We start from the raw sequence: 22832 nt of genomic DNA on the forward strand, positions 1-22832 counted from the left end.
ATTTGCAGAAGGGATGGAAACTAATTAGCAAACATTCATGATAATTGGCAGTTGAGACAAAGGTGACTTATTTTACAATGACTTGTAATTTGGCATGTATTGCCTTTGGCTTTGTGGAAACAGTAAAATTTTAAAAATTATATAATTTGGGGGCAGAAGGAAATGCAAGGGCCAGGAAAGTATTCTTAATTGAATAATTCTTTTTAGAAATAACATGGACAGTGGATAGAATTGCTACCTGCATTCTGTAGCATAGCAAATGATAACTATCTGTTGTGAAAGACCCAGTAATGGTTCATCCTCAAGCAGCATGATAGACCACTCTCCAGCTAATTACCAATAATTAAAGAATTCAAGAACATTTTCAAAACTATATTGAGTGTAAAATGTAAGGTAGGAGAGCCTATCAAAAATGTTTTCTGTTTAGAAGTTTCACTTACACTCTATCACAAAGCTGTTGACAAAATTTGATAGATTTTACTAACAACGGAGTAAACTGACAGATAATTCAGATCAGATACTTGCTATGGAGAGATAAACATACTTCAAACTGAGGGTATCAGAACTAAGTTAGATTTTTGTGTGTTTTTAAGTATACAATAATCTGAATTTGTAGGAATTTTCTTTCTAGTAAGCATTACATTTTTAATTAATTGAATAGTACTAACTTCTCAATTGAGGATTTTTTAATATCAACTGAGGATGAAAATAAAGAACATTATGCTGTAACCCAGGTGGCACCCCATCTCCATATTAGTGTTGATTTATTAGTATGATTAAGGATTTAAATTGAGGGTTATTTCCATAAATGACTAAATGTATCATTGAGGTACTTAAGTTAAGAAATTATTCAAAAGTGTAAATCTTGGTTTAAAAACTAGCTCACATTCTTAATTACAGCTAGACTATTGATATAAACATATACTCCTTCCACAGGTAATGAAAATATAAGAGCCCTCACACCAAAGGCTGTGGATTCTAATTAATTGATATTTTCAGAATAGAGATTGAAAGACTTTTGAGTGTATCCAGGAGAGGTTGATGTAAAAGATACAAATCCTGCATGAAGCCCATCATATTCTGCTTGATGCAAACTGTTGAGAAATTAAATTGAGACTTTGTTTTAAATTAGGTCATCAAAGGTGCAGAGATCCTTGAAGTTCTGCATAGCCTTCCAGCAGTCCGACAATATCTGTTTTCATTATATGAGTGCCGATATGGTGTTTTCTTCCAGTCTCTTGGTGAGTACCTGTTACCTTTGGCTTTGTGGAAACAGTAAAGCCACTTTTAAACTATAGGTTAGGCATATAGAATGTTAGTATCAAAATAACTTCACTGGTAACAAGTTTATTGCAATGAAAGATGATTTTTAGTCAGTTTTTGTAGTGTATGTTCTATGTGCATATTTAAAAAATTCTTAATAAATGTGTTTTTCTCTTTAGCCACAGTAGAACAAGAATTAAAAAAGGACTGGCTCTTTGCTGCTCATTATCGCTACTATGTACGTGAAATGAGAATCTTAGCATATAGTCAGCTCTTGGAATCATATCGTTCATTAACACTTACCTACATGGCTGAAGCCTTTGGTGTTGGTGTCGAGTTCATTGATCAGTAAGTAATTTTATATCTTGAGTATATTGAATTGAAACTTTTACTGACATTGAACATCACAGTATGGGCCCACGATGTTTTAACCTACTCTAAGATTATGGCCCTCCATGTGCCTGTCTGAGTTTCTTAAATGTCCCTAATGTAGGTGCCTCCTCAACCATCCCTGGCAGGGTGTTCTACTGTGTAAAACACAGAACTTATCTCTGACATTCCTCCTCTCTTCCCCCCCCCCCCCAATTACCCTGTATTAGTCATTTCTGCCTGGGGGTGGGGGAAGGGTCTGACTATCCACTTGATTTATGCTCATCTTTTATGTCACCTCATCCTCCTCTGCTCCAATGAGGAAAGTTCTAGCCCATTCAACCTATCCTTATATAGGACATGCTTTCTAAATCAGGCAGCATTATAGCACATCTCTGCACCCTCTCTAAAGCTCCCACATTCTTCCTATAATGAGGCAACCAGACAAACACAATATTCCAAGTGTTCAGGGTTTTATAGAGCTGCAGCATTACCTTGCTGCTCTCGAACTCAATCCTGTGACTAATGAAGGCCAACACAACATATGCTCCTCAGCAACTTTTATCAATTTGTGTGGCAACTTTGAGGGACTTCTACACTTAAAAATCCTGACATTTTAAGTTTTACTTTTAAATACCCACATGATTTTAATATTTTGTCTGATTTAACTTTCTTGAATATATCAAGCCTTCTTGACATGTAACCCTTAACTCACATTTGGTAACATTCATAAGAATATTGATAGTAATCTTCAACATCTGTGCAAGAAGGCTGAATAATGAAATCAGTTGAAAATGATCTTAAATCCAAGACCTGTTCCTGACCAGATATTGATTAAGCATACCACTAAGGGTACTGCTTCAAGATTAGTTTTATACTGGGTGGTTACTTTCTCCAATATTTATTAATGTTAGTAAAACTTTTTGATTTACAGGGAACTCTCTCGTTTCATTGCTGCTGGTAGACTACATTGTAAAATAGATAAGGTGAATGAAATAGTAGAAACCAACAGGTATGTGTTACAGAAAGTTGACAAACTTTCACCAAATTTTTCTTACAATATTTTAACTTGCAAGTATTACTGACCTGATTGTTAACTTTAACTTTAACAGGCCTGACAGTAAGAACTGGCAGTACCAGGAAACCATAAAGAAGGGAGATCTGCTATTGAACAGAGTCCAAAAACTGTCACGAGTAATAAATATGTAATCTGTTTAATGGATGATAACTGTCTACAATGGCCATTTAGCTTTTGAATTGTTCTAGTTATTTCTCTTAGTATTTACAAATCATGGGTTCAGTTTGTGCCATTGTTTAACCTTTTATGTATGACAGACTTCAAAGTTTACTTGGCTGTGTAAACAATTTGAGCAACTGTATATAAAATAAACACCCAACACCTGTTTTCAAATTTGTCTCCAGTACTTTAAAATGTTGATTTCCCATTTTTAAAATTGTGTTTAAATTTTGTACTGGGAAGTTAAATGTTTTCAACTGCCTTAGTTTTCTTCCCACTATCATTTAGGTCTGTGTTATTTACACCTTTTGAAACATAGCTGAAACACATTATTTTATTAGATTGCAAAAAGTAATGTTTGAGTCCAAACATAGAACTCATTCGGGAGGGTAAGCAGCTTTTCAGTTAATTTCCTCCCCTTCTCAATCAAATTTATGGAGGAAATTAAAAGAGCCTAAACTGGGTTCTAGGCAGCAACTATCAAGTATATATCAGCAGTTTTCTGAAGTTAGAGAAGCAAATAGCACTAACAAATGTTATTTGCAGAATGGATGATATTAAATATGAGGTGATGTATTCAAGTACAAATGATACAAAGCAAGAGGGTGGGTTGAAAAGCAATGAGATCAAGGTGTGGAAATTAGACATTGTTATATTACAAAAAGCATAGCGAGGCACATTGAGGAATAATTTAAAAAATAGTTAAAGTGCAACAATTTTAGCCAAAGCTACAGTTTGAGTTTAAATTTTTTAAAAAGATAACCTAAAGGTCACAAACGATTCCTTATCGCCCGATAAAGAACCATTTCCTTTCTTTACTACTGACCATGTCTAAATTAGTTTCTTTTTGCAGGTGGTCAGTGGAGTGTATCAGCAATTTTACTCCACCATTACATTCATCTCTCAAGCTAAACTATACAACAGAATCTTCTATATTAATGTAATAGCATTTTGCACTTGGACTGAATTAACAGGATTTTAAAGGAGAACATGGCAGAAATCTTATATGCAGTTTCAAATGAACCATAGCATCCTAATTTAAATTTTAAAAGGAGACCATCCTAAAATATGAAATTGTACCAGGCAATGATCCATAAATTGTTTCCTACCTAAGCCAAACTGTCACTTTATCAGGGATAAAATCAACATGTCAAGGCTTTAGTAGATTTTGTATTTTAATTCCCAAATAGTAGACAGAGACTAGATTTGTTATAAATAACAGTATAAATTATTTTTATTTACAGACCTTGTTACAAAACAAATAGACTATACATTTTCAAATATCGAAAGATTCTGACCCATGACATTTGTTCATGAATTATACAGCAGGCAACACAAAGTCCAGCTGATACCATAGTGACCCAGTGCGCTTCATTATGCGTACTTCTGAAACTATTCACACTATTACACAGGAGGTTGCTTTTAGAACCAAGCTCAGAACAGGAGCAAGATGCTTTGCTATCAGGCGTACATTCACATTTGAGATGTGTAGTGTTAAACTCTTCACATGTCTCTATTGCTTTTGTCATTGCAATTGTTTTATTCCTTACATAAACCTGAATCAGTTCAGGTTTGAGTGCCTATTAAGACAAGAATACTTGTGTTCTAAATGATCAACTCAGCATTTTAAAATAACTCATGAATTTTCAGTATGAGTATAGGTTTTGCTGAGGAACTATTTTATGGGAAGACATACTGTTGACATTGTATTTTCTGGAACATTTTCTAACCCTATTTAATCAACAAAGAACTTTAGGAGATACTCAGCAAAATCCAAGATATTTCCTTTCAAAAAGGCACCATCACCTTCAAAATTGTCACGATGAGAATATTTACATTCCAGTAGTATTAGATACTATGGGACCATGGGTAAAGCTCAAAAGTACAATTATTTTAATGAGCAATAGTGCTTTAGACCTCTTTCATAGTCAAAATTATTTAAAACATGGTATTTCAACAAAGGTACAGAAATGTAAAGGCCTTTTTGTTTTGCTCTTGGCTGGTGGTATAACCACATACAAATATACATACAAATCAAAAATTGGTTTCATTTCACAAGTGAAAGATTTACTGATTCCAAATTATTTTAAAGTTTAAGCATAATAAGAAATATTAGGAACTCACTAGGTGGAAAAAAACAAGCTCCTAATCAAAAGTGAACATTTAAATATTTTTAAATGCTCATTTTAAACAGTCATTTTGAAGCAACTATCAGGCACTTTAACTTTTGACTAAAAGCTGCAAAATGTTCAAGTGGTTTTTCAGATGGGTCTGGGATGGTTTTTATTAATGATTTTGTTACATTGGGAGTTAGACAACAAATGAATATATATTAGTGAAATAGTTTTGAGGCTCTCTTCTCTTCCCCTCCCCCACTTCCAAAAAATAAATCATTTCACTCCCAAGTTCCAAAATGGATGAAAGTTTTTATAAAAAGTGCCCCCAAAAATCTTGTACTGCAGGTATTTTGCATTAACTGGGCAGTGAATATCTAAACAATAAGGTACATTTACCTGTTATTTATTAATTCCTAAATAAATAAATACCAGATGATTTCAAAATTGTACCAAAACTGGATATAAGAAAATGACCTGTGCAAAAATACATATTTAATATGTACAATTTTAACAAAATATGCATTCTGAAATAGGGATATTTCCATACTTTTGTATAATCCATTAAACAAGAAAATTCAAAATAAAAGGTACAAAAATTGTGACATACTTTATCTCTTAGCTTGTTGAAAATTGGGGTAAGAAAACAGAGTTACAATTGGTAACTGTACCAAAGGAACAAGCTAGCTTCAGTATAAGCCAGTTTTAAAATATCTACTTGGATGCAAAAGGTGTGCCATTTATTACAGCAGAGAGGGGCATTTTTCTTTCCTTTAAGAATTTTCTTAATAGCCTTTTGGAAATGGCATTATTACTTGGTCACCAGCGTGAACTGTTCTGTGAATAACTGCAAAATGTGGCTCCTTTTATTGTTTTCCTGCCATTTATACAACAATGATTCTAAGAGTATTTTAGCTATACACTATTTTATATTTTTAAAATTTATATAGAATTCACTACACTGCCCACAAAAAATTAAGGTTAACTGGGCAAACTGTATTAGTGTATGCTCACATTCTCCAGACTGTGCATAATTTGTCCTAAAATCTAGATTTGGGAGAAAAAGACAACACTAAGCTGACATTGCAAAAATTTGCTTTCTTCTGATATGCTCCCCAATTTTTAGACCAACAGGGAAAATGTTGAAAAGTGTGCAAATATTCACTAAAGTGGTCATTTTAAACATTTTTATGGAAATTTTCATTTCAATTTCATTTTGAAATCCCTGATTTAACATATCTTTTGTTTATTTGACAAACTTACAACACCATCCCTTTTTATTAAAATTTATTCCAAAGTGGGAGTATGGATATAATCTATTAGTGCAAAAAATATTGTGGACTACTGATAAGCCATTAGGGGAGGAAGCAGCATACACTAAAATTTTATTTTCTCACCTTTTAAAACAGGCAAGACCAAGCTGCAAATGCCACCGAACCCCAGTAATTTGTACCATATACACAGTACAAAATAAATCCACGTCATAATGTCTTATTCATAAACTTAAAGTTGGTGCATCTGTAGTCCCTACATGATGCAACCTTTTCCAGCTCTCCAGTCTGCTGTATTTCTAGCCAGGGATTAGTTAGAATTTACACAATTTTTTTTAAGTACTCACTATAAGCAAATCATTTGCTGGACTAACTTCCCGTTGTTATTTTATTTCCACAATTTTCTGCACAAAAAAGCCAAGATTTGTGGATTTAACAAAAAAACATCAAAATATCAACCTGACACAAGTCAGCATACTTGGCAACTGTTTAGTTCAACTGTAGACAAAGTACACACATCTCTTGGAAAAAATAAATACAACATATCTGCTCTGTGATATAAATTTCCAGTAGATGTTAAGGGGCTATGGAATTCCCATTAAAATAGTAATTATGCTTAAACATTTGGCAGTTCAACATCCAAAACTGTAGCAAATGCACCCATCAGCAGTAAATAGTTAAAAACTGAACCTTTGCATAATTCTCAGATCAGTAGTCATTCTTCTATCTACGTACCTAATACTTAATACTGATTTGAACAACTGCAAGCCCAATTTTATCCATAATGTCCATGTCAATTCAATTTAAAACGTGCCACCACATAAAGTGACATTTCCACAAACTTGGCTTCTGAACCTGTATACAATTTTGATTCTACTGTCCACAGACCTGAGGAACAAGGGAAGTTGAGAAAACTCCAAGGCTTCTTGCAGTTCAGAGTGCCTATTTTTCAATTTTCAAAAAAGATGTCCAGTTTCTTCCAGAAGAACATTTGTTATCATGGTCGAGCCTTTGGCTGAAAAAAAATAACGGTCCAATCATTAAATTCACAATATAAACAGTAGAAGACTGCTTACCTAATTTAGCTTACAACAATCCCTACTCTTAAAGAAAGCACACTGAAAATGAATTAATAAATAAAGCCAGCATTAATTGCCCTTTGGAAGATGATGGTGGGACACCCCAAAGCACAACAGTTCCATGCTGTAGGCAATTCCGGAATTTATACTCAGTAACAGTGAAGGAATGGCATTTTATTTCTAAGTGATTTGGACAGATCTACAGAAAGTGGCACTCACAACAGTTGTAGAGATCAGAATTAGCACAGAAAGAGGGTCTTTAGCCCATCGCATCCATGTTAACTATTGATTACCCGCCTAGAGTTACCCCATTTACCAGAACCTTGTTTTATATGTGCCTTACTAATTCAAGTATTAGTCTAGTTACTACTAAATGTAAGAGTATATGTTCCCCACTCAGATACTGCATTCCACATTTTATCCACCTTATTTGAAAAATTCTTCCTCACTTCCCCTCTAAACCTCATCTCACTTACCCTAAGTAATAACTTCTGACATTTCTATTATGGTAAGATCCAAGTGGCTGTCTGATAAGTCACTGATAAAACAAAGTTTAAAATCATTCAAGCACAAAAATCTCAAGTTACCTTACCAGTGCTTCAAGGATCAGGTTGTTAAAAAAGCTGTAACAAAAAACTACCTGTCATGGTATGCCAAGGTGTGTAAAGTGAATATGTAGTTGTGAAAGACATGTCAATAGACCAGACTGCTGTGTACTGAAAGCTATCAATCTTTTTGAATATCGTTGGAGCTGCCTCCAGACTGGCCATCACATTCCAGACTGGTGAACCACCTGCTACAGGATGCCCAGCCTCAGACTTCGAGTTTCTGGTCAATGGTGACTTGTAGAATATTTCTGGAGATGGAAATACCATTGCAAGTCAAGAGTGGGTTGCCAGAATATCACAGTCTTAAACTTGAGGTACATACAGTAAGTTGCTTACCATTTATCAACCCAGGACTGAAATATTTTTATGTTATGCTGGCATGGCCTGCTTTATTTTCTATAGAGTTGCAAATGGAAATGAATTGTTTAATCAATGAACATCCAACTACCTGGCAAAGGAAGGTCATCCATGAAACTGACATGGTTGGGCCAAAGATACTGCTCTAAGGGACTCCTGCATTGATGTCTTCATAAAATGATCAGCCTCCAACAACTAAAACTTTTCATTTTAGCAACAAATATTAATTTTAAAGGTTCTTAAACAGAAAGAGCAACAAAAGACATTTTACCCTGCATCACCCAATTAGCCTGTTACCTGATTTTTAAAAAAATGCTTTTAATGGAAATTGGTGCATATTGAGGTTTGCTCGGTAATATTGTAAATAAAAAGACAGGAATCATTTAACAATAAAAGACAACTGATCACCTCTAGCCAAGAATGTTGTTTACAAGTGAAATGCAATAGTTAAATTTTCCATATGACCAAATAGAATTCAGAGAAGTCTGAGAATCGGAGCAGGAGTGCAAAAGAAGCCATTTTGAATTTTTCATTTTTTTTCCCATTGGCGTTCAGAGAGGCGGGACTGCGCAGGCTTATGATATCGGGCAGTGAAGCGCAGAAGACTTAAAAGGAACAGAGCCATATACAGCGGGCGGTGGAGTGAGCCGAGAGCAGAGTGAAGGCTTAAGGGCTTTGGCGGAAACGGGCGAGGCAAGGAAGGTTTGGTATTCATTTTTTGTTGCTATTTGAGGAGAGGGGGAAGTATGAGTGGGAGGGCAGCTTGTTGTTCTCGGTGTCGGATGTGGGAGGACGTGGAGTCTCCCAGCCTCCCAGATGTCCACATCTGCGCCAGGTGTGCCGAGCTGCAGCTCCTAAGAGACCGTGTTAGGGAACTGGAGCTGCAGCTCGATGACCTTCGTCTGGTCAGGGAGAGTGAGGAGGTGATAGAGAGGAGTTACAGGCAGATGGTCACACCGGGGCTACGGGAGGCAGACAAGTGGGTCACGGTTAGGAGGGGGAAGAGGAAGAGTCAGGTAATAGAGAGTATCCTGGTGGCTGTGCCCCTTGTCAATAAGTACTCCTGTTTGAGTACTGTTGGGGGGGACAGCTTACCTGGGGGAAGCTACAATGGCCGTGCCTCCGGCACTGAGTCTGGCCCTGTAGCTCAGAAGGGTAGGGAAAGGAAGAGGAGGGCAGTAGTAGTAGGGAACTCGATAGTTAGGGGGTCAGATAGGCGATTCTGTGGACGCAGTCCGGAGACCCAGATGGTAGTTTGCCTCCCTGGTGCCAGGGTCTGGGATGTTTCTGATCGCGTCCAAGATATCCTGAAATGGGAGGGAGAGGAGTCAGAGGTCGTGGTACATATAGGTACCAATGACATAGGTAGGAAAAGGGGAGAGGTCCTGAAAGGAGAATATAGGGAGTTAAGAAGGGAGTTGAGAAAAAGAACTACAAAGGTAGTAATCTCAGGATTACTGCCTATGCTATGCGACAGTGAGAGTAGGAATACAATGAGGTGGAGGATAAATGTGTGGCTGAGGGATTGGAGCAGGGGGCAGGGATTCAAGTTTTTGGATCATTGGGACCTCTTTTGGCGCAGGTGTGACCTGTACAAAAAGGACGGGTTACACTTGAATCCAAGGGGGACCAATATCCTGGCGGGGAGATTTGCGAAGGCTACTGAGGAGACTTTAAACTAGAATGGTTGGGGGATGGGAATCAAATTAAAGAGACTCGGAGAGAGGAGGTTAGATCACAAATAAAGAAAGCTAGTAGACAGTGTGTGAGGGAGGATAGGCAGGGGACAGAGATCAGGAGCACACAGACCAGAGATGTAGGGGATAAGGAAGAAAAAGATAACAAAGTTGTTTGCTCCATTAAGGATAAACAGTAAGAGATGGAGAGTTTCTTAAATGCATCTATTTTAATGCTAGGAGCATTGTAAGAAAGGTGGATGAGCTGAGAGCATGGATTGATACCTGGAAATATGATGTTGTAACTATTAGTGAAACGTGGTTGCAGGAGGGGTGTGATTGGCAACCAAAATATTCCAGGATTTCGTTGCTTCAGGTGTGATAGAATAGGAGGGGCAAGAGGGGGAGGTGTTGCATTGCTTGTCAGAGAAAATATAACAGCGGTGCTTTGACAGGATAGATTAGAGGACTCGTCCAAGGAGGCTACTTGGGTGGAATTGAGGAATAGGAAAGGTGCAGTGATGCTTATAGGGGTGTATTATAGACCACCTAATGGGGAGCAAGAATTGGAGGAGCAAACTTGTAAGGAGATAGCAGATATTTGTAGTAAGCGCAAGGTTGCGATTGTGGGAGATTTTAATTTTCCACACATAGACTGGGATGCCCATTCTGTAAAAGGGCTGGATGGTTTGGAGTTTGTCAAATGTGTGCAAGACAGTTTTTTTGCAGCAATACATACAGGTACCAACTAGAGAAGGGGCAGTGTTGGAACACCTGTTAGGGAATGAGATAGGGCAGGTGACAGAGGTATGTGTTGGGGAGCACTTCGAGTCCAGTGATCACAATACCATTAGTTTCAATATAATTATGGAGAAGGATAGGACTGGACCCAGGCTAACTTTGAGGAGATGCGAAAGGATTTAGAAGGAGTGGATTGGGACAATTTGTATTATGGGAAGGATGCAATAGAGAAATCGAGATCATTTAAAGGTGAAATTTTGGGGGTACAGGATCTTTACGTTCCTGTTAGGTTGAAAGGAAAGGTTAAAAGTTTGAGAGAGCCATGGTTTTCAAGGGATATAGGAAACTTGATTCAGAAAAAGAGAGGGATCTACAATAAATACAGGCAGCTTGGAGTTAATGAGGTGCTCGAGGAATATAAAGAATGTAAAAAGAATCTCAAGAAAGAAATTAGAAAAGCTAAAAGATATGAGGCCGCTTTAACAAGTAAGGTGAAAATAAATCCAAAGGGTTTCTACAGTTGTATTAATAGCAAAAGGATAGTGAGGGATAAAATTGGTCCCTTAGAGAATCAGAGTGGACGGCTATAAGTGGAGCCAAAAGAGATGGGGGAGATTTTGAACAATTTCTTTTCTTCGGTATTCACTAAGGCGAAGGATATCGAATTGTGTAAGGTAAAGGAAACAAGAAGGGTAGTTATGGAAAGTATGACAATTAAAGAAGGGGAAGTATTGGTGCTTTTAAGGAATATAAAAGTGGATAAGTCTCTGGGTCCGGACAAGATATTCCCTAGGACCTTGAGGGAAGTTAGTGTGGAAATAGCAGGGGCTCTGACAGCATACTTCAAATGTCATTAGAAACTGGCATGGTACCAGAGGATTGGCGTATTGCTCATGTGGTTCCATTGTTTAAAAAGGGTTCTAAGAGTAAACCTAGCAATTATCGGCCTGTGAGTTTGATGTCAGTGGTGGGTAAATTGATGGAAAGTATTCTTAGAGATGGTATATATAATTATCAGGATAGACAGGGTCTGATTAGGAACAGTCAACATGGATCTGTGCGTAGAAGCTCATGTTTGACAAACCTTATTGAATCTTTTGATGAGGTTACTAGGAAAGTTGACGAGGGTAAAGCGGTGGATGTTGTCTATATGGACTTCAGTAAGACCTTTGACAAGGTTCCACACGGAAGGTTAGTTAGAAAGATTCAATCGTTAGGCATTAATATCAAAGTAGTAAAATGGATTCAGCAGTGGCTGGATGGGAGATGCCAGAGCGTAGTAGTGGATAACTGTGTGTCAAATTGGAGGACGGTGTGTAGTGGTGTGTCTCAGGGATCTGTACTGGGTCCAATGTTGTTTGTCATATATATTAATGATCTGGATGATGGGGTAGTAAATTGGATTAGTAAGTATGCAGGTGATACTAAGATGGTGGCATTGTGGATAATGAAGTAGGTTTTCAAAGCTTGCAGAGAGATTTAGGCCACTTAGAAGAGTGGGCTGAAAGATGGCAGATGGAGTTTAATGCCGAAAAATGTGAGGTGCTACATTTTGGTAGAACTAATCAAAATAGGACATACATGGTAAATGGTAGGGCACTGAAGAATGCTGTAGAACAGAGGGATCTAGGAATAATGGTGCATAGTTTCCTGAAGGTGGAATCTCATGTGGATAGGGTGGTGAAGAAAGCTTTTGGTATGCTGGCCTTTATTAATCAGAGCATTGAGTATAGGAGTTGGGATCCAATGTTGAAATTGTATAAGGCATTGGTAAGGCCAAATTTGGAGTATTGTGTACAGTTCTGGTCACCGAATTATAGGAAAGATGTCAATAAAATTGAGAGAGTAGAGGAGATTTACTAAAATGTTGCCTTGGTTTCACCTCCTAAGTTACAGAGAAAGGTTGAACAAGTTAGGTCTTTATTCTTTGGAGCGTAGAAGGTTGCGGGGGACTTGAAAGAGGTGTTTAACATTATGAGGGGGATTGATAAGAGTTGACGTGGATAGGCTTTTCCATTGAGAATGGGGGAAATTCAAACAAGAGGACATGAGTTGAGAGTTAAAGGGCAAAGATTTAGGGGTACATGAGGTGGAACTTTACTCAGAGAGTGGTAGCTGTGTGGAATGAGCTTCCAGCAAAAGTGGTTGAGGCAGGTTCAATGTTGTCGTTTAAAGTTAAATTGGATAGATATATGGACAGGAAAGGAATGGAGGGTTATGGGCTGAGTGCAGGTCGGTGGGACTAGGTGAGAGTAAGAGTTCGGCACGGACTAGAAGGGCTGAGATGGCCTGTTTCCGTGCAGTAATTGTTATATGGTTATATGGTTAAATGAGTTGCAAACTTTTTCTTCAATTAGGGAAGAGGGTGTGCTTAAATATCCACAAGGCCCCCTTTTCCTTCTCCCTGGGCCTCCTGTCCCATGATCCTCTCATATCCCTTTTGCCAATCACCTGTCCAGCTCTTGGCTCCATCCCTCCCCCTCCCGTCTTCTCCTATCATTTTGGATCTCCCCCTCCCACTTTCAAATCTCTTACTAGCTCTTCTTTCAGTTAGTCCTGACGAAGGGTCTCGGCCCAAAACGTCGACTGTACCTCTTCCTAGAGATGCTGCCTGGCCTGCTGCGTTCACCTACAACTTTGATGTGTGTTGCTGTTGTTTATGCAAGCTACCTTCAACAGAATTGGTCTTCGTAATAAAAACACCCCCGTAGGTACATTTGGAAGTAGTAGAGACATGTTGGACTATAAATGCAGCTTGCCAAGCCCAAGAAATTTGTAAAACTCCTCAGTCAACATTTTCAGTACGAAGTGTCTAGCTGATAATAGCCACTAATAAAACTAGAAAACTATTAGATTGCTCAGATACAAAAGTCCTTTAACCCCATTTACCCTGAACAGCTCCTTATGGATTTCACTTGTTGTTCAAGAGGAAGATAAGACAGATATTCTTGCTGACAAAGTAGGGTCGCTGCTAAATTCTGACCTCCAACATTGAAACAGAATACAATATAAAAACTTAAATTATTAACATTCTTCACAACATGAAAGCATCATTTTTGTTATATTTCACAGATAATACCAAGAGTACTGCACTAATCAAGAACAAATGAGATAAAGTTATAATTTTGGTGCAAAGTCCTTGATTTTCAAGAACTTGTAGGCTGTTGTAGGAACAAATAGATTAAATAGGACAACATTAAAGGCAATAGAAATGTTTGCATAACAATAGTATAATTTAATATTTGGCAAATTCCAAACCTAACCAAAATTATATGGTGGGAACAGGATTGAGAGGTACTCTTAACACATGGCAACTTTGTCATACATTTCTATTTCATACCTGATGGAGGAGAGTGTTGTTGGAAATCCCTGGAGTTCCTGGGATCATACTAGCCTGCTTCGAATGAACATTGTTTACCACAGGTGATTTGGCGATCTTGTTCGATTTGTTACCAGTGTTAATGGTGCTTGAACCTGGTGAGCTTTTCCGTTTTTTCCCTTCCAGCTTGTCCAGTGGTACATGTGGGTGTGAAAAGCTACCATGCAAGTTTGCGGATTGTTCGCTGGATTGATGGACAAATGGCCCTAGTGAAAGAGTGGAATCACTACTGTTCATAACCACACTCATCCGTTTAATCGATTCTGCAGGAATCCCCATTTGAAGCCCTTTTCCTGACTGGTCATGTTTGAAACCTAAAGAATTAATTTTGTTTGTACAATTGAGGCCAATGCTGTGGGTACTGCTGTGAGATGATGAGACACATGATGAGTAATTAGACGTCCCTAGATTTCCAGAATTCACACAATTTTTCTTCAGAGATTCTGCGGAATGAGTGGAAGAATGCAATGGCAGTGCAGAAATATTTTTTCTCTTCTTTCCAGAACTGCTGCTGTTATTGTTGCTACTGGAGTTACTATTACTGTTACTGCTGGTAGATGAAGGGTCTTTAGGTTTAAAAGACTTGCTGGGTTTCACTTTTTGAGGTTTATTAAACACATGTGAAGGAACTGAAGAAAGCCCAGAAGGCATCACAGAAGGTGAAGATATATGTCTAGATTGCATACAATAAGCAGGGTCCATGGCGCCCAAGGCAGCAGGGTGAGCATTCAGAGTAGTTGCATATGATAGCACAGATTTACTTTCGATTGATGTAAATGGAGAAGAAACCAACACTGGAGATGTCAATGAGGAGGACACTGTTGTAGAGGAGACAAAACCTGCAGTATTGACACTGGAATGCGACTGCTGTGAGGGAATCATGCCAGTGCTGTGAGGGACTGACTGTGTCGATGTTGGACTATCCACTGCAGGAGGAATTTTTCTGAAAGAGATAAAAAAAAAATCAACATTTTTTTTAACTTTCAAAATTGAGTATTTTAACTGAAAACTGACTTCACAAATACCCATCTAGACAAAAACTTGGTAAAAAACAATGATTTAATTTAGCCACCATTATCTATCTAGTTAACAGATACGATTAAAATCTAAGGTTTAATATTTTCAGCTTGTAGAGTAATAAAATTAATCACTAAATTAATCAATCTACAATTTAACTATTTTTATTTTCAGAGGTCTAATCTTTTGACTTTAAAGAATAATCTCACCGTTTCAGTTTCATAGTCTCCTTACATTTTCATTATCTGCTCTATTTGCAGATCTCAGGCTATTTGGTTTATTCTCTCAGCTCTATCTGACTATGAAGAAGTTTCCTCTGTATTGTTCAGATTCTGTGTTGAATCAATATTTATCCAAAGTGTTCAGCATATTACCCAGACAGGGTGGATTACTGGACAACTTTTACAATTTTGGAAGTTACCTTTTAGCAAAAGATGAGATGCAAGTCGAGGCTGCACATGCAGTCAGGTTGATATGAAAGATTCCATATGTGAAAAGCAGCAGAGGAGTTCTCATGGCTTTCATGTTGAGTTTTCTCAAAACCTTCACTTGCATACTGCCTCTTAGCACTTGGAAACTTGTCAGTTTATGAACTTATGCACTGCCTCAAACTAGTACCTTGCTTAGCCAAGTAGATATTTCCCTCAATGAACTATACACAGGAAGACTGGAGCCACTGTTTTCCTCTCTCTCTCTATATCTATATATATCTATATATATATATATATATCTATATCTATATATATCTATCTATATCTATATATATATATATATACACACACACACACACAGTTGAAGTCATAGGTTTACATACACCTTAGCCAAATACATTTAAACTCAGTTTTTTACAATTCCTGACATTTAATTCTAGAAAACATTCCCTGTCTTAGGTCAGTTAGGATCACTACTTTATTTTAAGAATGTGAAATGGCAGAGTAATAGTAGAGAGAATGATTTATTACAGCTTTTATTTCTTTCATCACTTTCCCAGTGGGTCAGAAGTTTACATATACTTTGTTAGTATTTGGTATCATTGCCTTTAAATTGTTTAACTTGGGTCAAACATTTTGGGTAGCCTTCCATAAGCTTCTCACAGTAAATTGCTGGAATTTTGTTCCATTCCTCCAGACAGAACTGGTGTAACTGAGTCAGGTTTGTAGGCCTCCTTGCTCGCACACGCTTTTTCAGCTCTGCCCACAAATTTTTTTTTATATATATATTAAAGCCTGACACCTGATTATGCCATAATATTCCTGATTATTCCATAATACTCCTGGCTCTCCTCCTCCAGTCTACTCTCAATAGAATTAAGGTAATCAAAATTCTCATGCGCTGCCTCACACTGTCATGTTTACTCATACTCCTGTGATATATTTGGATCAAAAGTTTTCACCCTTGGTTTCAAATCCATCCACAGACCTTCCTTCAATCTCACCGTCTTACGTATTACCTCACAGAAGGAATCCGCTCAGCCCATCAGGTCCATGTCAGCTCCCAACAAACCTACGACTCCTTATTTTCCCAGTAGGCTTTCAACACATTCTAACCTCCTGTTAACCTAATTAATTTCCCATATAGCTGCTAAGTAGTAATATTCTGTGGCCATTGCAATTACAAGCACATCTTGGGAAGCAGAACAAACCCAAACCCATCAAGTGGAAACCCACAGAATCATGGGGAGAATATGCAAACACTAACATCTGTGAATCCCTGCCAAACAAGCCTTCAAGATAATGTGAACACACCCATTTTTGGTCCCGTGTGTACATCAATTTTATTACCAGTGGTACCAACCCTTGAGCTGCCCCAATCCTCTGTTTTTGAAGTCTTCTCTATACCTTACTGTGTCTGTACCTTTCTCTCCTCCAGGACCAGATTTGTGAACACTTTCCCCAACTCCTCTTGCGGCCTAGCGTAAAATTTTGATAATGATTTTAAGAAGAAATTTGGGAAGTTTTACAAAGTGAAAGGCATTATATAATTATATAGTTATATGGAATCCTGAGCAATATTTATCAATAAACCATCAATAAAAGCAAATATCTGGTTGTGGTCTTTCATTGTCGTCCACAGGACCCTGTTGTGTACAAACCAGCTACTTCATTTCTCAATCTATAAATAATTAATTAACCATCTTCTGTAACGTCTGATTGAATTTGCGTGGAACAATTTTCACAAGTCTGAAAATGGAAAACCTTAACTTTTTTTTGTTATGTACTTACTTCCACATCTGTGAATTAAGATGTTTTTCAACCATGGAACTAAATGCACAACGAAAGTGGTCCCATCGTCTGTCAAACACAAAGCAGCCTCGGCCAATGTGTCGGCTTCCAAAGGCGCAAAGCTAATTCAAAACAAGATTGTTGAAGAAAAATTCAGAATGATTGAAGAAATTGGGATTAATTTATTGGACAAGTTACACAGAATATTATTTGTTGACAGAAATAATTCAGACAAACATATGCAATATTTGATATTAAATGACACAACACTGAACTTTTCCAGCTATTTTTACAATGTCTAACATTGAAAAACAAGATATCTCGTTTTGCTATTTGCTAAACTCACAGCTGCTGGTCGAGGGTGATGTCCAGAATAATGGCAGTCTAGTTTTTCTACCAATTCCTCTTTCTCTTCACATTCTCCCTCATCACTAGACAACCTAGACACCGAGTCTTGTCCAACAAGTGAGGGGTGAAATTCATGTACCGCTGCAGTATCAGTGATGGTATTGCCACTGTGCTGTAATGAACTGGCAGGCCTTCAAAAAAAAAAGTTAACACTTGTGATCAGTCTCTGGAAAGATCTAGAATTTTATACCAAATACATCAAGAAAGACAAGTTTGTTTTGCATTACAAATAGCTTGTAACAGGACCCACATCAAAACCAAACATTAACTTTTGAGGCATACAGCACTGCATAAAGTTCTCACTTTGCCAAATCATTACCAGATAGAATATGTTTACAAAACCATGGGTGAAAAGGGATAGAAACAGGGACCATTGGTCTGACTAAATATGGAAAATGACTAATTATTGATCACAAAGATTACTTATTGTATTCAATCACTTATCATATTTATATTAAACTCATCAGAAATTTGCCTATCCCCTCTACTATGGTTATGGTCAGTAAGCAAATGGTAAGTTTGAATGTTTATCACTTTTTAAAAATATATTCAGACCTCTAAATGATCTTGTATTTCAAGAGCATGGCTTGCAGCAATCCGCAAGACTCACAGCCCCTTCAGCCTTCTAACAGGATCAAGGTTACTCAGTTCAGGTGACACCTGATTCTAAAATTCTATCAAAAATCTATCAAGTACAGCAGGGGCCCCCAATCTTTTTTGCACCACGGACCGGTTTAATATTGACAATATTCTTGCGGACTGGCCGACTGGGTGGTGGGGGGGGGGGGGGCTGCTCAAGCAGGGTTAAACTCACCTCAACATGTCTTTTACAATTAGGATTGCCAACTTTCTCACTCCCAAATAAAGGACAAAAGTAGCAGTCAAATCCCAGGACACTTGTGTTTACCCCATAAAGGACTACGATGACCATGAAGCCTTGCGCGGGCACCTGTGTGCGCATGCGTGACATGCCAGTATGTGACGTGCGCATGCGAGTAGGTGCCGATTTTTTTTCCACAAATCGGTTTTGGCTTAATCTTCCCGACTACACTGTACATACATTATTTCTACTTTATATGTGTATTTATCATATCATTCCTGCTTTTACTATATGTTCGTGTTATTTTAGGTTTTATGTGTTACTAGACAACGGGGTGACCCATTGAGGCACCCTTTGAGAGAAGGGTAGGGCAGTCTGATGTGACCAGAATGAACATTAAATTTTCTTGAATACTATTGGCATCTCTTTGATTTGGAAATTAAAGAAAAAGAAACTCAGCTTATTAAAGAAGAAAGAGGTATAGCAAGACAAATGTGACCAGAATGAACATTAAGTATCCATGAAGTAAACTTGAAGGAATCAGGCTTGCTGGGTCGGATCTGGAATTAAATGTCCGATGTAATGATGGATTTGGCCTTGAATAATCACAGAAGGATCCATCAATTCCTAGTTGGCACCAAAGGATGTCATTTGGAAGAGGCAATTGTATTGTCTGATGTTCTTCCTGAACTTGTTTGCAATAGGTTCATCATTGCTGTACAAATTGAGGAGTTCATTAGGTAGAGGCTGCAAATTGCCTATCCTGACCTGTCCCTTCATACAGCAGAAATGTGTGGTTTCTGCAGTGAATAGGAAGGCACGACAGTGAAGGCATACTCTGGTCATCGAACCAACATCAGCAGAAATGTGATGGCATGCGAGTCCTGCATTTTGCCTTGCTCTTTCTCTGTCGAGGTATTGTCGTCGAAAGCGGCCATTGTTGTCTTTAGCAACTCTCGCAATAATTATTCTGTGCTGCATATTCTTGAGTTGATCTTTCCTTTTCTTCTCTGTCTCTTCCTCTCTCCTCCTTCTCTGCCTGTTTTTGTCATTCTGGAGACGCACAGCCCTTTCATCCTTCGTCTCTTCATCTCTTCTACCATTTGTTCTTTCTCTCTGATCCTGGAGTCGTGCGGCCCTGGCCTGATCGGATTCTTGTTCTCTCCTCAGTCTGTGCCTGTTGTTGTCATTTTGGAGACATGCATGCCTGTCCTCCTCTGTCTCATCTTCTCTCATCTTTTTTGTCCTGACTCTTTGATCCTGAAGTCGTGAGGCTCTGGCCTCATCCGATTGTTCTCTCCCTCTTCCTGCTGCTTCCTGACGACGTTTGATGTCATCTCTTGACCATAATGTCCCCCTTCTCTTTCCACGCGGCATAATTAGGCTATCCATACATTTTTACCCTAGTGCCGGATAGGAAGCAGTAACACCAAAGCCTCCAAGCTGCTGAGTCTGGCCGTGCGCGTGCGTTGGGCTGTGGCGTTGCGGTCTCCATGGAAGGTGGAAGCGGCTCTGTGAGCATGGTGAGGCGCTGCTGAGGCTGGCCGTGTGCATGCGTCGGGCTGTGGCATCCCGATTTCCATGATGGCTGATCGGGTCTCGGGTGAAAGGCAGCCTGTTGATTGTTGGCAAATAAGCAATTTTATATGAATATATAACCCTGAACTTTGCCTGCATTCTGTAAGTTAGTGCATTTTAATTCGATTTAGCCAAAAAAAAGTGCCGCTCTAATGCACCGTTTGCGCTAATTGGAGGTCACAAACAGACAAACAGACAGAGTGTGTGACCAGAATGAACATTAAGTATCCATGAAGTAAATTTGAAGGAATCAGGCTTGCCGGGTCAGGTTTTAGTAGTATATAGATTTGGTAGGTTATTTTTTGGGTCTGGGAACGCTCAAAATTAATGGTAATTGCTTCTTCGCTTTACGCCATTTTGGCATGAAGGGTTTCAGAGGAACGCTCTACCTTAGCAGGGGAAATACGGAACGAGGGCGATCCTGTATGGGACAAACCAATTTAGCCCAATGTACAGGATGTCCTGGCAAATACGGGACAGTTGGCAACCCTGTGTTCAAGTTCAACAGTGCGTGACAGGGAACGAGGAAAGATGCAGCTGACTCATATCGTTTCCTCACGGCCCGGTAGCACATGCTTTGCGGCCCGGTGGTTGAGGATCGCTGAAGTACAGTCTTAGAGAAACAAACATCTATTATCTCCTATAGCAGAGAGAGTATGCAATTATAAATCTGAGTGAAGACTTCCTATGATCTGTCCTTGACATATGGTCCTGTATTCTTGAGTGTTCAAAGTGAACGTATTTCATGATGCCGTACTTTCGAACACCTTCCTGGAAGCGTATCCATGATTAGTGTTAGGGAAACTGATGTACCAGTATGCAAGTATTAAACTATTAATTTAACAATTTAGCAAAATGAGCAGTTTATAGGCAAGTGCACACTTCTAAACCCAATGCTTTTGTATGTCCAAATTTTGCAAATGCACTTTATTGGCGAATTTATCACTACTCAAGTCCATGATCCTATTGACCCATTAAGCAATTATCTTGAATTATTTTTCCTTTTGTTTCAAAATCATTGAAGACTTGCACCAATACAAAATCTACTTAATATAATGCCAATTATTTTTTCATGACTGGTTTTAAAGAACGTATTAAACTACTGACCTACAACACAAATCTATGCATTAGGGGCTGTCATCATAGACACTATTTCTTGTTTGAATCGAGGTGTAAATAATCCTGTCAGACAGTCCATACAATTATTTTCAAAAGTGCAATTGGGTGAAACTGACAGAAACATAATTAAACATTTGACATTTCATATCTGTGAACAGACCTGAAAGTACTTGAATATTTACTTATTTATTTAGAGATACAGTGTGGAATAGTTCCTTCCGGCCCCTTGAGCCACACCACCAATTTAGCCCCAGCCTAATCACTGGACAATTCACAATGACCAATTAATCTACTAACCAGTACGTCTTTGGACTGTGGGAGGAAACAGGCGCACCCAGAGTAGATCTACACGTGGATGGGGAGGACATACAAAACTCCTTACAGATAACTTCAGAAAGGAACTCTGAACTCCAATGCCCCGAGCTAAAATAGTGTCGTGTAACCACGACGCTATAGTGGCACCTGAATTGAACATTTTGAATGCTTAAGTGGAGTTGAACTGTTTAAAAAAAAATAATCTGTAGCAGGTAGGCAACATTAATGGAAGATTCAAAATAAAGGATAACTATCATTCCAATTTGCAAATGTTCAGTTACAAGTTAATACATTACCACTACAGTACCATTCATTGCACCAATTCAAACGCATTAGACAAAAGTTAAAAGGAAAGATACTTGAAAACAATACACAACCCTAATGTGTGCTAACTCTGCCTGGACACATTCCAAGCAGTTTTACCAACTGGCCTCTCTAGTCAGAAACTCAAGGTGAAGCAAAACTGGCTATATATTGAGCAACCAGTGCAGAACCCAAGTTTTCAATTAGGCTGTATACAAAAATCACAAAGGGCTTGTACAAATAGAGCCTTTTTTCCGGATTTATAGCAAAATCACAAAAAGTTACATGATATTATGCAAGTAACATGGACAACAACACTATGTTTGCTCTGTCCTCAAAAGTATCTTTTTAAGATGATAAATCACTCAAGTAAATCACATTCACAAGCTTTCAGAATTTTCATGATTTTTCAATGTCCCCTCCATCAAAACAGCTATGTTGGTCCAATGCTGGACACCAAATCATACTATATTTGATAGTTCAAGCAAACTAGATAAAGACAGTTCAATTAAAGAGAATATCCCATCAATCAAATTGTCACAGGGGTTCAGGTCAAACTTGCAGGAAATTATAACTACTAAATTCTGATCGTCAAGGTAAGTTATGTTCAAATTCATCTATAGTTAGAGATTGAACAATACTTGAAGTTTAGTTTGTAAGAATGACTACAGACAGGTACAGAGAGGTATCTATCAGCCAATGCAGTTAGGGGATAAATTGTGTAAGGTATTGGATTTATATCAGCATGCAACAATTAGTAGGTTTATATCATATTTTTAATAATTTTGAATAAAATGTTATACTATTTGAATTTTATTTATTTGAGCTTTTTTTAAAAAGACTACATGAACTTTGTAGCAGAGGTCTCTGTTATGGGGCATTATAACCCTTGACCAGATTTTTCTCAAAAGGATAAATTCAGGATGCACAAGAAAACTACCTAGACCTCCAACCTC

General features: G+C 38.1%; 2 protein-coding genes across 2 annotated transcripts in view; one reads left to right on the forward strand and one right to left on the reverse strand.

The window, feature by feature from the left end:
* Window positions 1-3043, forward strand: part of psmd6 (proteasome 26S subunit, non-ATPase 6) — a 41358-nt gene extending 38315 nt beyond the window's left edge. The window contains exons 5-8 of the mRNA XM_063067971.1: window positions 1133-1241; window positions 1443-1611; window positions 2567-2644; window positions 2745-3043. Coding sequence (XP_062924041.1) covers window positions 1133-1241; window positions 1443-1611; window positions 2567-2644; window positions 2745-2841 — 453 coding nt within the window. The 3' untranslated portion in view covers window positions 2842-3043. The remainder of the gene's footprint in view (window positions 1-1132; window positions 1242-1442; window positions 1612-2566; window positions 2645-2744) is intronic.
* A 529-nt stretch (window positions 3044-3572) lies between these two features.
* Window positions 3573-22832, reverse strand: part of LOC134356812 (ataxin-7) — a 145132-nt gene continuing 125872 nt past the window's right edge. The window contains exons 8-11 of the mRNA XM_063067970.1: window positions 17680-17872; window positions 17334-17455; window positions 14056-15037; window positions 3573-7269 (exon numbers count right to left, since the gene is read on the reverse strand). Coding sequence (XP_062924040.1) covers window positions 7252-7269; window positions 14056-15037; window positions 17334-17455; window positions 17680-17872 — 1315 coding nt within the window. The 3' untranslated portion in view covers window positions 3573-7251. The remainder of the gene's footprint in view (window positions 7270-14055; window positions 15038-17333; window positions 17456-17679; window positions 17873-22832) is intronic.

This window comes from Mobula hypostoma, chromosome 15 (assembly GCF_963921235.1).
Source record: "Mobula hypostoma chromosome 15, sMobHyp1.1, whole genome shotgun sequence".
In the NCBI taxonomy this organism is placed as follows: domain Eukaryota; kingdom Metazoa; phylum Chordata; class Chondrichthyes; order Myliobatiformes; family Myliobatidae; genus Mobula; species Mobula hypostoma.